At 51.9% G+C, this 13033-nt stretch overlaps 1 protein-coding gene and 1 long non-coding RNA gene across 6 annotated transcripts in view; one reads left to right on the top strand and one right to left on the bottom strand.

Moving 5' to 3' along the window:
• The first annotated feature begins 15 nt into the window (after positions 1 to 15).
• On the top strand, positions 16 to 5332 carry LOC124082928 (uncharacterized). Of its 2 annotated transcripts, none has more exons than XR_009225404.1 (3): positions 16 to 360; positions 444 to 3600; positions 4613 to 5332. It is a non-coding gene; the product is annotated as an uncharacterized LOC124082928 (long non-coding RNA). The 2 variants fall into 2 exon arrangements; XR_006848540.2 differs by having other exon boundaries at positions 19 to 507; positions 2684 to 3600.
• Gtse1 (G2 and S-phase expressed 1) overlaps positions 2402 to 13033 on the bottom strand; it is a 26726-nt gene continuing 16094 nt past the window's right edge. For all 4 annotated transcript variants that reach the window (XM_046429460.1, XM_046429461.1, XM_046429463.1 and 1 more), the window contains exons 7-11: positions 7542 to 7614; positions 4801 to 5040; positions 3776 to 3977; positions 3181 to 3408; positions 2402 to 2819 (exon numbers count right to left, since the gene is read on the bottom strand). In XM_046429460.1, coding sequence (XP_046285416.1) covers positions 2736 to 2819; positions 3181 to 3408; positions 3776 to 3977; positions 4801 to 5040; positions 7542 to 7614 — 827 coding nt within the window. In that variant the 3' untranslated portion in view covers positions 2402 to 2735. The remainder of the gene's footprint in view (positions 2820 to 3180; positions 3409 to 3775; positions 3978 to 4800; positions 5041 to 7541; positions 7615 to 13033) is intronic.

The raw sequence follows: 13033 nt of genomic DNA, 5'->3' as shown, positions 1-13033 counted from the left end.
ACGCGCGCTCGGCGCCTGGCGTTCCGCCCTTCCGCGGCTCCGCGCCCGGCGTCTTGGTGCGCCGCACGGACCCTGAGGACCTGGAGTTCTGTACGCACGGCTCGTTGCGAGCGGCGCGGTCCTCGGGATGCGCTCGCGCTGCCTCGTGGGCGCCCGCCGGCCAGGAAGGAGGCCATGGACAGGACCAGGCGAGCTAGTGAGGCCTTGCAGATGGAGGGAACCTGCAGTCCTTGCCCGTGGAACCGCGCAGGTGAAAGGGTGGACCGTCCTCTGCAGTTGCAGCCGCCTGCGGGGGCACGCGGTGCTGGGGCTTCCAGGAGCTGCCCCGCGGAGCTCAAATGCCCGTGGCACGGCGCTCAGGTGGGATCTGGTTTGACGTCAGAGGCTACTCCTGCAGATGCAGAGTACTGGCGTTCTTGACACCAGCGACTCGGCTTTTCCAGCCTGAGTCCACATTGACACTTCACGGAGGCCAAGAACACACAGATACTACGCGGACAACTAAGGGTAAGGAAGGCTTCTCAGAATGCCTTAGAATGTCAGGTACTGTGATTTTATTTTCTAAGAATTGCTAGTGTAAACCGGTCGCGGTGGCGCATGCCTCTAATTCCAGCAGCTCGAGAAGCTGAGGCAGGAGGATTGCGAGTTAAAAGCCAGCCTCTGCAAAAGCGAGGCGCTAAACAACTCAGTGCTTACCAAAAAAAAAAAAAAAAAAAAGGACTAGGGAAGTGGCTCAGTGGTCGAGTGCCCTTGAGTTCAATCCTGGCACCCTGGTACCCGCGGCCCCCAAGAAAAGAATTGCTTGTGTAAGCCACTAAATTGATTTGTATAGGATTTGAACCGTGGTTACGCAAATGCAGGGGAGATAATGCACGTAGGTCTTTGTTTTGGGTTTTTGTTTTCTTTTCTGTTTTGTGTTGGTGCTGGGGATTAAACTCAGGGGTGCTCAACAGCCCCAGCCCTTTTTCTTCTTTTTTGAGATAGTCGTTGATAAGTCTGGCATGGAGTTTCTGATCCTCCTGCCTCAGCTTCCCCAGTTGCTAGATTATAGATGTGAGCCACTGTGCCCAGCAACGCCAGTCGTGTTACATCTGATCAATAACAAACATACCAAAAGTTGGCAATGAAATTCTGTTTTTCTTAAAAGCCCAATAAAGGACACAAATGCTTAAATGTGGCTTCTTACTAACTAGAGTTGATAGCTTTCCTGAGAGAATAGTTTTAGGGATGAGGGTAGGTGAGGGAGGTTCTGAAAACCCATTCCCAAGAAGAGTCTGAAGAGTCATAGCACTGGTGCCAGGAGGTGCCAGGAGATGCAGGGTGAGCACAAGACAGGAGGGAAAACAAAAACCTGGGTCACATGGGCAGCAGTTTGATCCTGCACTTCCCAGGGATGCGGAAAGCCATTATCTGACCCTGACCTTGGGCAGACTGAGGGGCACAGAGTGAGGCCGTGGTCGTGCTGGCATCATTAGTTTGGTCTCTGTCTAGAGGACCAGGATACCCCTTATTGGGGAGTGGCAGCTTGGTAAGTTAATGGTAGGCAACTCCCAGTTTTTCTGCCTAAGCCAAAAGGGCTTTCAGCTTCAGCATGCTGCTGAAACGTGGTGCCCTTGAGACTCTGCCGTCACACACTGTATATTCACTACTTTGTACTGTAGCAGTACCCCACGTGCTACCTGGGGACAGCAGTGTGTGGTATGTGGATTTCAGAGATGGAAATGAGACCTGTGTTCCACAAAATTAGTGAAATAAAGATCTCAGGAGTTGGACCTCCTGAAGCTGAAGCCCTTGGCACCTCCCTGAGTGCCTAGTGCTTAGTCTTCAACTGATGTCGAGTGCCTTCTCTGGGGCGGAGGCTGAGGCTGACCAGGGGACACTGGGGTGGCCCCAGTTACTCACTTTCTGTCAGCTGTGCAGCCACTAGGCAAAATCTTCATGGAACTAGATGTGCACAAATCAGTGACTTCAGCTAGTCATCAGAACAGGAGAGCCAGTGAGGCCATCAGGTGGAGGGAACCTGCAGTCCTTGCCCGTGGAACCGCGCAGGTAAAGGGTGGGCCGTCAGCAGCAGCAGCCCGAGGGGCACACGGTGCTGGGGCTTCCGGGAGCTGCAGTGCGGGCTCAGGTGCCCTGGTGCCCTTGGTAAGAGCAGGCTGGGGGTCCGCCCCAGCACCCGGCCTGGAGGCCTCAGCCAGCAGGGTCCACTGCCTTCACATTCAGGTGCCCACTACAGCGCGGGTTCCCAGTCTGTCCAGACCAGGCACCTGTGAAGACGAGGCTGGCTCTGCATTTATACCAATTTTTATTCATGATAAATTTTGTAGATTTCTTTTATAAAAGCATTAAAGTCTGGACAATCCAGATTTTACAGTGACTGGAGTAATGAAATAGCTACACATTTGAAAATCAAGGTAACCTTTAATACATATAATTTTTCATACAAACTTTTGACTTTTAAAATAGTGGCTTGCTATTTTACAAAAAAAGTTCAATAAAAATCCTTAATTTAGATGTTATACCATAGTCTAGTGGGAACAGGGAGGAGGGAGCTGTGGAAGAGACCCAGGCCACACTCCACAGCCCTGGTCCCTTACCCTGCCCGCTGCAGTGAGTGTACTTTGGGTTTTTAAAAAAATTGTCTTAAGTCAAATGCAATTTCTTCTAAAACTTGTTTCAAAAGCCACTTCACGACTGTTCTTTCAACAAAGACTAAAGGCAAGGACCTTGCTGTATCAGAACTTGAGAAGCGGTGAGTCCACATTCTCCTTGTCAGCCTCAGGGCTCAGCTGGACCAGAGGGGAGCCCAGGTCGATCAGCTGGAAGGGCAGAGACAACAAGGTGAGCGGAGCTGCCCTGGGCAGGCCAACAACTCAGCCCCCTGGATCACCCGGTTCAGGTCCACTTAAAGGAAACCTCGACCATCACATCTAAGCCCACACACACTGACCCCAGGCCCTCACATACTCATGCTTCTTCCCAGCTCCGCACACCAGGGGGGTGTGGAGTTGGGAACATGACCCCTGCCCCCAAGGCCTGGCAGGAGTTCACCACTCAGCATCAGAGGGTGAACTTCAAGAAGCTCAGGCCAAGCAAGAAGCCTCAGGGCCACCATGCCATGCCCTGGGGCGAGGAACCAAACCAGGCTGAAGCCAGCAGGAATCACCTGCCACTTCTCACCTGTCCCTCGGCCTGCAAAGGTTTTGACACACTGTTTTTTGACACGCTGTTTCTGTTCACATCTGGAGTGTTCGTGGTGAGGTCGATCAGGGGTCTGCTTGCAGATCCCAAAGCCACATCTGCTTCAGGAGGGCTGCAGAAGTCGATGAGGGGGAGATCTGCCGGGGGCCTGCTTCCCACTTGAGGAGTGATGGTGAGCTGACCCAGCCCGATGTCTATGAGAAGAGCCTAGGCAGGACAGACGGAAGGTGGTCCAGCACTGTTCTGCCCTGCTCATGTCCCGAGGGTCCACAGCTGGAGCCAAAGAAAGAGGCTGGGCCTGCCGCAGCAGGGTGCACCAGTCCACCCACCTCGCACACAGGACTGCCCTGCTCCCACTTCCTGTCCTTTGGCTCTGATCAGCTCCGCGGCCAAACACAGGTGAGAGGTGTTGCTTTTCTCCCCTTTACAGCCCCGAGGTTCTGACCACCCCTCTTGGGCCCACTGGAACCCGAGGCCAGGTGGCAGGATGAACTGCAGGACTCTGTCCTTGGGGTGAGTGGCCTCCAGAGTGGCCCTGTGACCCTCCGAGTCAACCACCCCTGCATCTGCGTACCTCCCCAGGGCAGGTGTCTTCCCCCGGCTTGGCCTCAACCTGTGCTGCTCCTGTGAAGTCTCCTGAGAAAGGAGACTCATTCTTCTCCGGAGAAAAATGAAGTGCCTGAGGCACAGAGGGTGGAGGAGAAGGGCTGCCACTGGGTGACAGGCTGGCCAGCCTGCCACCAGCCCTGCCGCTGCTCGCTCCCCTCGCCTCAGTCCTGTGGGAGCAGAGGAAAACAGGCTGGATCTCTCTAGAATGCTCACTCACCTGGCTAGATCTGGAGGCAGACCGCTTCTGGAGGAGTGTCCTGTGTTGGGGAGCGGCTGGCCCTGGTGCCAGCTTGTCAGAGAAAGCCACCTACCGCGGGGACAGCTGCCCCTTCAGACCCCGTTTCCTGTGTAGAAGACTGGGGATTTCCAAGGTTCCTTTCAGCTGGAACATTCTACTTGTGGATTTCACCTGGTGCCTAGTCTGTCCCTCTCAGAAGTGAAGGCTGCATGCAGGGGTTCTGCCCGTCCCCATGAGGCAGCCAAGGTGACCTCCCTGTTCCTAGACCCAGTCCCTCAGGCTCGGGAGGGCTGCTGCCTGCTCCACTGGCGCAGATACCCGCTTGCACTGCGTTCCCCAGCTGGGTCCCAGCCAGGCACAGGCCTGGCACTGGGCTTCCACCCTGTAACAGGCCCCGCCACTGGGCACGTCTCTTTGTGCCTCCACTAGACAGTGGCCTCAGCACCAGGCTGGGTGCACTGGGCCAGCAGCCCCCATACCTGATTCAAATCTGAAGCTGAATGGTCTGGGGGAACTGAGGAAAGCAGATGTCCACAAATGAGCACAGTGTGTCTTCTTTCATAGGCAAAGGCTCAGGACACTCCGAGGACAAGTTTCCTATACTCTGCAGTCACTTTACCACTGGGCCCTCCTCTCTTTGGGGCAGCCCATCTTCTTCCAGACTGCTTCCTGAGTGACCACACCCTCCCTGGCAAGGGGACAGTCTTGAGGTCTGGGCCACTAGAGACGACCTTGCTTGTCACCTGTCTCACCTCACAGCAGATCTCCTCTGAGGCTCAGAAGAGAGTCTCCGAGCAGGTGCACAGAGCGGGGAAGCCAGAGCTCGGGGCAAGGTTTTGGGAGTCATCAGAGGAAGGCCAGAGAGGCGCCAGCCGCCAGGTGTGGGCAGTGCTGACACCCGTCGCGCACTCGTGGGCGTCCCTCTGCTGCTCAACAGGCTTTGTGAAGTTGGCCCTGATGAACGTCTTGCAGGAGTGCTGTGAGCAATGGCCCTGGTGAAGACAAAGAAGAGCCCTGAGCAGAGACGGCCTCGACAGACTGGAATCCAATGAGCCAGCGTGCTGACGCAGAGCAAGTCCACGGTTTCAACAGGCGCCAGACCCCAAGCTGCTGCCAGGCCACCACGAGACCTCTGGTGGGTAGAGCTCCCCCCACCCACAGGCAAGGAAGAGAGAATCTCGTCAGATGTGGCTGTACTTCACAGGGGTAGGAAAACACATGGAAGTCAAAAGAATCTCAGCGGTCACTTTTTTAAATATATTTTTTAGTTGTGGATGGATACAATACCTTGTTTTCTTTATTTATTTATATGTGGTGCTGAGGATCAAAGCCAGTGCCTCAGGCATGCTAGGGGAGCGCTGTCCCACTGAGCCACAGCCCCAGTCCCTCAGCAGTCACTTTTGACAGCTTGGATCATCTCCACAGGAAGTTCAGACTCACTGGAGCCTGGCCACACAGGTGAACGCACAGGCAGGTCTCACTGCGTGCCACAGTCAAAGGGGCACATGGGGAGTAGAATCAGAGAACTGGTGCTTGGTTCTATGCCAGTCTCTGCACTCTGATAACCCACTAACTATTGGTTGGTCCTCTCGCTGAGTCGATTGTTACTGGCTGTGGTCTGAAGGTATGTGCCTACCACAAATTCCTATGTTGAAACCCTAGCTCAAGTGGCAGCACTAGCAGATGAGCCTTGGGGAGTGACGGGCCAGTGGGAGCAGCCCTTGTGAGCGGAATCAATGTTCCCATGAAGGAGGCCACCCTCCCACAAGCAGACCTGGCGGGGGGGAGTGCCACAGCCAAGCAAGCTCTCACCAGACCCCACGTCTGCTGGGGCCTTGACTTAGAGTTTCCAGCCTCCAGAACAGTGAACAATAACTTCCTATTGTTAAAGTCCCTCAGACTGTGGTATTTTTGTTATAGGAGCCCCCAAAGTGCAAGACATTATTTCAAAATAACGCCAGGACATACTAGAAATGTCCCTGGAGTGTGGGGAGACTTCATCTATTGGTTCTATCATCCTTTAAAGACAATGTTTATACTCTTCAAAGAGTCTAAAGCCAGGCATAGTGGCTCATGCCTGTAATCCCAGTGATTCCAAAGGCTGAGGAAGGAGGAACACAAGTTCAAGGCCAGCCTGGGCAACTTAGCAAGGACTTGTCTCAAAACAAAAATTAAAAAGAGCTGGGGATGGGGCTGGGATTGTGGCTCAGCGGTAGAGTGCTCGCCTAGCACAGGCGGGACCTGGGTTCAATCCTCAGTACCACATAAAAATAAAGGCATTGTGTTGTGTCCATCTACACCTAGGAAATAAATATTTAAAAAAAAAGCTGGGGATGTAGGTAGGTGGCTGCCTAGCAGTGCAAGGCCTTGGGCTCCATCCCTGTAACACACACAGTCTAGAAGCAGACACATTCGGCAGGTCAGGGTGGCTCTCAAGCCAAGCTCCTGCCCTCTGCCAGGTTCTGGAACAGCCCCCAGCCCTCCACTGCTGCCATTGCCAGCTCTACCAGGGACTCCTGAGGACAGGAACAAGTGCCAACAGACGCATCCTGGAGGCAAGCCCAGGAGGCAGGGCTCTCCTCCCACCCCAGAGTGGCTGCTGGCCTCTGCGCTTGCTCTTGCACTCTGCGGGTGGGAGGGCCCAGCACAGCCTCTGTTACAGGGAAATCCTCTGTCTACCCCGCAGAGTGCAGATCATCAAGGGATTTGCGGACAGCCAGGCTGGTCCATGGCAGAGCCAGAAGTGCCCTTCTTGTGTATCCCAGCCCAGGGCCTACTCTGCCCAGCCCAGCCTTCGAAGTCCAGAGCAGTGTCCCCGCCCTGGCCACAGGCAGACGCCAGCATCATGTTCCCGGGGGCACAAACCCAGTGGGCTGCAGCCTTGTGGTGCCCCCACCCCCGTCCAGGGAGAGATGGTGAGCTGTAGGCAGGGCTGAGAAGCTTGGGTGTGGGGTCTCCACTCCACCAGAGCACTCAGGAGTCGTGCCAGCACCCAACCTCAGCGAGTGACAGCAACGGGAGCAACAGAAGGCAGCTGGGGTGGGGCTGTGTTTGCAACTCCTGAGGGCCTGGTGTCCTGCTCTCCGTGTGCCTAGTCTGCAGGCTGGCTGGGTTGGCTGGACCGTCCTCCAGCCAGTGAGAAAGTGCGGTCAGGAACATTCAGTGGCTTGCACCAGGTTCCAAACCCTGAGCCTTGAATAGCTGTACCATGCTGGTGGCCTTTAACTGTGGCACAAAGGAGTCACCTGGGAGCCTTTACAACACCCAGCCCCACCAAATCAGAAGGGGATCCTGTTGTTCAGCACAACAACCCCTTCAGCCCAGAGCTGGGAACCGCCAAATCACACTGCACAGAAGCAGTCCTATCCAGCGGGAGCTTAGCGGGTCAGCCTGCACTCCACGTCTGCTGTGACGCTGACATGGCCGTGGGGCAGCCGCACTGTGAGCCTCAGCCACACATATGTAAGAAAAGAAAGCAGAGCGAGGCCAGTACCTGCCAGTGGAGATGCATGACTGCAGCCGCTGTGCCTGGGAGGACCTCGGCGTCCTGCTGTCTGGGGAGCCTCCTACGACCAGAGAAGAGTGCACGAGAGTCAGAATGACCAGCTGGGAAGCCACCACACGAGGGTCCTTGCCAACAGGCAGTTCTCCTCCACCTAGCTCTAATTTCTCAACCTGTAGCACAGGTGGCCCTAGGATGGTGGACCGAGGGTCAGATGAGTCACACAGGGAAACTGCCAGCAGTGAGGTCACGTGAGGGCACTTTCCTCTACACCAACCTCAGCCAATGCCAGGGCCTTCACCTGCCAACGGTGCAGAGGAGAACCAGCCTCCTCGGGCTTCACCCTCTACCAGATAGGAACAGGACTCTGAGGGCGGCTCAGCCCACCGCCTCTGCCAGGCCACGACTCCCTGCACTGGTAGAAACGTGGGTGGAGGCCAGGCAAACCCAGCAAGGCCCTACATACCTTAATTTTCCTGAGCTGTGGCATCGCTGGGATAATTACATGTCACATCATCTATGTGCTGTTGCACAGTTGCGGGAAACAGCGGGTCAAAGGAAAAGGGTTCCTGCCACTGTGGCCTCATCTCAGGCAGGTGATGGTAGCCTCTGCTATTGCCTGGGCCCCTGCCCTTGCCCAGGGGGGATCTTCTGGAAGTCAGCTTAATCCCTGCCTAAACCCCTCTGCACTGAGACTGAACCCTGGGGTCACAAACTCTTCCTGAGTTAGCCTGAGCGACCTCTCTGCTTGGTCTCTTTCATTTGTCCCCTGTGCATCAACCTGAGGGAGGTTGCTGGCTGCTGTTCAATAAGCACTCTCCTCCTCACATTCAGAAATTTTAGCTGGGCACACAATGAAAACATGGACTCTTCACATCCTTTGCAGGAAGTGTGGTCATGTGACTAAGTCCTGATCAATGGGACATAAATGGAAATGACAGACAACCTGCAGTAAGTACTGTATCCTTGAAAGATAGGGAGGGGTATGTTCTTCACCTAGGATATCTTCCCACTAGCAGGTGTGAGGGCTGGAGCTCGTACAGCCATACTGGACCATGAGGAGGAGAAGCTAATCATGGCAAAACAAGATGGAAGAGGCCTGAGTCCCTCAACAGAACAGCTCATTCTCATACACAGGCTCAAAATGAGGTGTCGGGAGTTGAGGGCACCTGTACTGACTAGCAGTGCCAGTAACTTCAAAGTATCTGTGAAAGCTGGCAGGATCAAAATGGGGTCGCTTGTGCAACCCTAACAAAAAACAATCAAGTCCAGTCCCTGAGGCTGCCAAGGAAGGGCTCACATGTACCTGAGAGCACGACCACAGGACCCTGCAGGCCGCCAGACCAGGGGCCACGCAACCTCCCACCAAGAGCTCAGCTGCAAGGACACTGCAGGCTCCTCCACCCTTGGGACTGAGGACCACTGCTTCAAAAGGCCCGCTGGGTGCTCCTAAATAGAACAAAGGGGGCCTGGCCTCCTTGATGTGCCCGTAGCCCAGCAGGGCATGCGTGTCCCACTGCAGTGCCTGTCACTCCCAGATCACCCTCATGCTCTGGGGAGCCTCTCACTGTCCGGTAGGGGGACAGTTCTGGTGTCCAGAAGGGGACCTGAAGCTGACACACTTTTAGAGGGGACTGGGGAGCCCGGCAGGCAGCCCCCTGCCCTCCTGCCTGCTAAACCCTCTCTCAGCAGGCCCTCGTCCTGGTGGCAGCTCCCTGTGGACTTCACTCGGGATCAGGATTGGAGCAGCTGCTTACACACAGGACTCGCGCCCTCTGCGGGCTCCAGCAGGCGGTCTCTTCTCGAGAGCCCTCCCTGCGGAACACTGTCGTGTGAGCACATTTCCACAGACCTCTCACTGCGAGGACTTCACATTTCTTCTGTTAATTCTCTCTGTGATGCACACCAAGTACACTGTTTTCTTTATCTGCAGGCCTAGTTTGAAATTTCCTGTGAGCACCTATATTCTGGCTTACCTGGGCCTGGCCTTGTGTGTCTCTAAATAACGTGACTCTACTCTTTTCCCATTTCTGAAAAAAACTTTTTTTAATGTACGCATGTATTTACTCATTTATTTTTAAGTGGTGCTGAGGATTGAACCCAGGGCTTCGATGTGCTAGGCGAGCGCTCTACCGCTGAGCCACTGAAAACTTTCTGGGAGCAAAAACAACAATTTAAATGGAGGGCCCAGGACTGCCACTTAAAAGCCACAAGGATGGCTGTCACCATCTTCATCCAAGACAAAGAAAGTCTCCTGCAGGAAGTCTGTCACAGACAGCCCTGATGGCCACCAGAGTGCCTGCCAGTCTCCGTGACCAGGGCAGAGCAGCCTCAGGTCCAGGCACTCTGCCTTGTGAGTTAAACAAGAGCCCCGCCCTGACGTGGGCGGCCTGTACCTGGCCTTCTTTGACCCAGCTCCCGGGGTTTCCTCTGTTCTTGGAGACTGGTAGGAAACAAAAGGAGACTAAGGTGCAAAGACGGTTCCCCAGCCAGCTGCATTAGGACACATTCTCAGCATGGGGTTTGTTCTATCCATTGCTGAGCTGCAGATGCAAGCTCCACACCTTGGGAGGCTTCTGACCTCTAGATCTTAGCTTTGCCTATTCTGAATCTGCTGACTTTTTCACTGATATCACAATAAAGACAAACTGAAATGAAGCCAGGACAAAGCCTGCTTAGCAGTTTTCTTAAAATATTTCAGCTGAGCTAGCAAGACAAAACTAAAACAAAACAGAACAAATCTTCAAATCAATGGTTTTGTCATTTGTGGCAGCTCTGTGGCAACCCACACACTAAGAACCATTCCTTTTTGAAATGAAAATGTGGCTGATGATGGTTTAGGAAAAGTTCTGCCCTTTTTAAACCAACCTAATGACTTGGTCAACACTTTGAGCTGTGTCCAGCATAAAAATTGTTCTGTCTCCCACACCAGCCAGGAAAAAAACAAAAGTTACAAATAATCTTCAAAGAACAATTTTTTGAAATTCTTCTCACTGGCTTCCAGCAGTCCAGCAGAGCAGACTGGCAAGCAAGAGGAGGTGTCCCTCCATTTAAGGCTGCCTGGAGGTTGTTACTGCAGCCACCCCAGGCCAAGTGTCAGCACCCGAGTGTCCCCCTCTAAACAAAAGCTGACCAGAGAAAAGGGAGGACCTTTCCAAAACCATGCTGCCTGGGGACTCCATTACCAAGATCTGGCCTGCGCCTTCCTGGACTGCCCTTCCTGGCCAACAGAAACTCCTTTAGCCATTGAGCAGGTGACCTTCACTTGTCCCAATTTGTTAGAAATATAATCGATTCAAATGTCTTTTCACAAAGTGGTGAGTTTACTATATTTTTATATTTTCCACTTACATATTTATAATACTTTATACTTATATATTTACTGTATTTTCCTGTCATGACTCAAATTCTAAACCGGGAGGAACAAGCTCTTGCTCCTCTATGCTCTTGCTCCACACGTGTGCTCGCGGCCCGTGGTTTCTGCATGGTGAAATCCTGGAGGAATTCCACGCCAGGTGGCTCACGTGAATTCAGACTGCTGGAGGAATGAACCCGATGTCTTCTGCTCCACAGGACCACAGTCAACCTTTCAAATACGAGTTGGTTTAAAGTTCGCTGGTAAATAAAAATGAGGGTATGCTCAGAACCACGGGCTTGCTCCTGTCTGGCTGCTGGCAGGCAGGGTCTGCTGATCCGTCAGATGCTCAGGGTCCTTGAAGTCCACGTCTGACTGACAGCCAACATGCAGAGGGAAGTGCCAGGCAGAGCCCACGCCTCCTGTCTGTCGGGGGGGGGGGGGGGGGGGACTTGACCGCTAGGCTTGTCTTTTGTTTTTGTTATTGTTTTAACAAGGAAATAATGACTGTGTTTGTCTAATAACTTAGGTTTTATGAGTAATCTAGGTATGATTATTAAAAAATCAATTAGGTGAATATAATTGGTTTAATGTTTATAAATGAAATTTCATGTAAGTCTTAATATTAAATTGAGTAACATATGTACAAAACATCTGAGTCATTTCTAAGTAAGCTAAAATATAGAAACATCAACTGCTAAATGTAAATTCAACTTTGGTTTCTTAAATTCCATATAAAAATAATTTATGCATTTGTATCTATTAATAAGAAGGTCCTATTCCACATTTAAAAAATTTTTTTTTTCCTAGGACAAAGCCCGTGTTTCCAGAAATGATAAAGCATGTTCTCATAAGCTATTCACCTATGGCGGGCAATTCAAGACAGCTGTCCTCCTGAGATTCTCTAGAGATTAAGGTCACTAGGACTTGAAAATTCTAATTAATATACGGAATTCTATATGCAAAGAACATGAGGAAATTAAGATGTTTTCAATAAAACTACAAAAAATATACATTTTTATAAGGAGTAATTTTTTATCTAAATCTGGAGATTTTTTAAAGGATTGTTCCAAAATATAAATTTTAGAAAGGAAATAAGAACAAGGTAGAAAGAACTAGGAAGTAGAAGAAAGATGAGAACTTATGAGGAAAAAGGTGAGGAAGGTGAAAAGAAATGGAATGTTAGGTGTACGAGGAAGAATCTGTGAGACAGGATAAGATTTTTGTCCCTAAAGTAGCATTGGATTGTTCCAGAAGGAAGGGAGTACAAAGACAGGACAGGATACATTGAAGCAGTTCATAAAGGCAGAAGGTCTGTGAAGAGCCAATCTTAGGGGAATCTCTGTGGGACCAAGTTGGCTAGAATTCAAAGAAAGCCATGTGTAAGTTTTTCCAAAAACTGAGCATAAACACACTGATGTAAGACCTGAATCTAACAATTCTGCATCTCTAAAGCAGCACGTTTTTCTTGAAATAGTCATCTGCTCGCAGTCAGAACTTACAGCTTTTGATTCTGGCCCTGTGGCCTGCCCGGCAGCTTGTCCTCCTTGGCTCCGTGTAACTGGGGCCCTCCGAGGACTCCAATCAGCCCCGCAAGATGCCTGCCAATTCCGACCCTGCTCTGTGGCCTGACCTAAAATGCTTGTCTAGGCCCAGAACAATGGGATTTTCCACTCAAGGCTCTTCTTGATGTATCTGAAGTGCTCCATGAAAACAGAAAATCTCAGGTGCTGCTTCTGTTCCCCAGAGGCTGCTGTCCCTGCACACAGCTCCTTCAGCATGAGGCCTGCCTCTGCCCCTGGACGCCTCTGCACGGCTAATCACACTGACTGGGCCCGTCAGCTGGATTCCTCCTTGTGTGATCGGCCTCCCATCAGGAGCAACCGCCACACAGGGCTTTTCTTGACCCTTTGGAAGCTGGCCCAGGAAGCAAAGACTTGCTGTGTCCAGGTGATTTCTTATGCCTTAGGTTTTGGTTACTTAGGGAAAGAGTCATTAACAGGATAAATTTTTTTTGTTTTTCTTTTTAACCTCTCTTTCCTTTTAAGTTCTTTGATCACTTTGTTTATAATGTGATCACTTTATAACTAGCTAAATCATCCTGGTTAAATGTTCTGTAATCTTATTT

Source organism: Marmota monax, unplaced genomic scaffold (genome assembly GCF_021218885.2).
Source record: "Marmota monax isolate L192 unplaced genomic scaffold, Marmota_monax_Labrador192_F-V1.1 WCK01_AAM20220418_F8-fsc00051, whole genome shotgun sequence".
Taxonomy (NCBI): domain Eukaryota; kingdom Metazoa; phylum Chordata; class Mammalia; order Rodentia; family Sciuridae; genus Marmota; species Marmota monax.
This window is presented reverse-complemented; position numbering and strand designations above follow the sequence as displayed.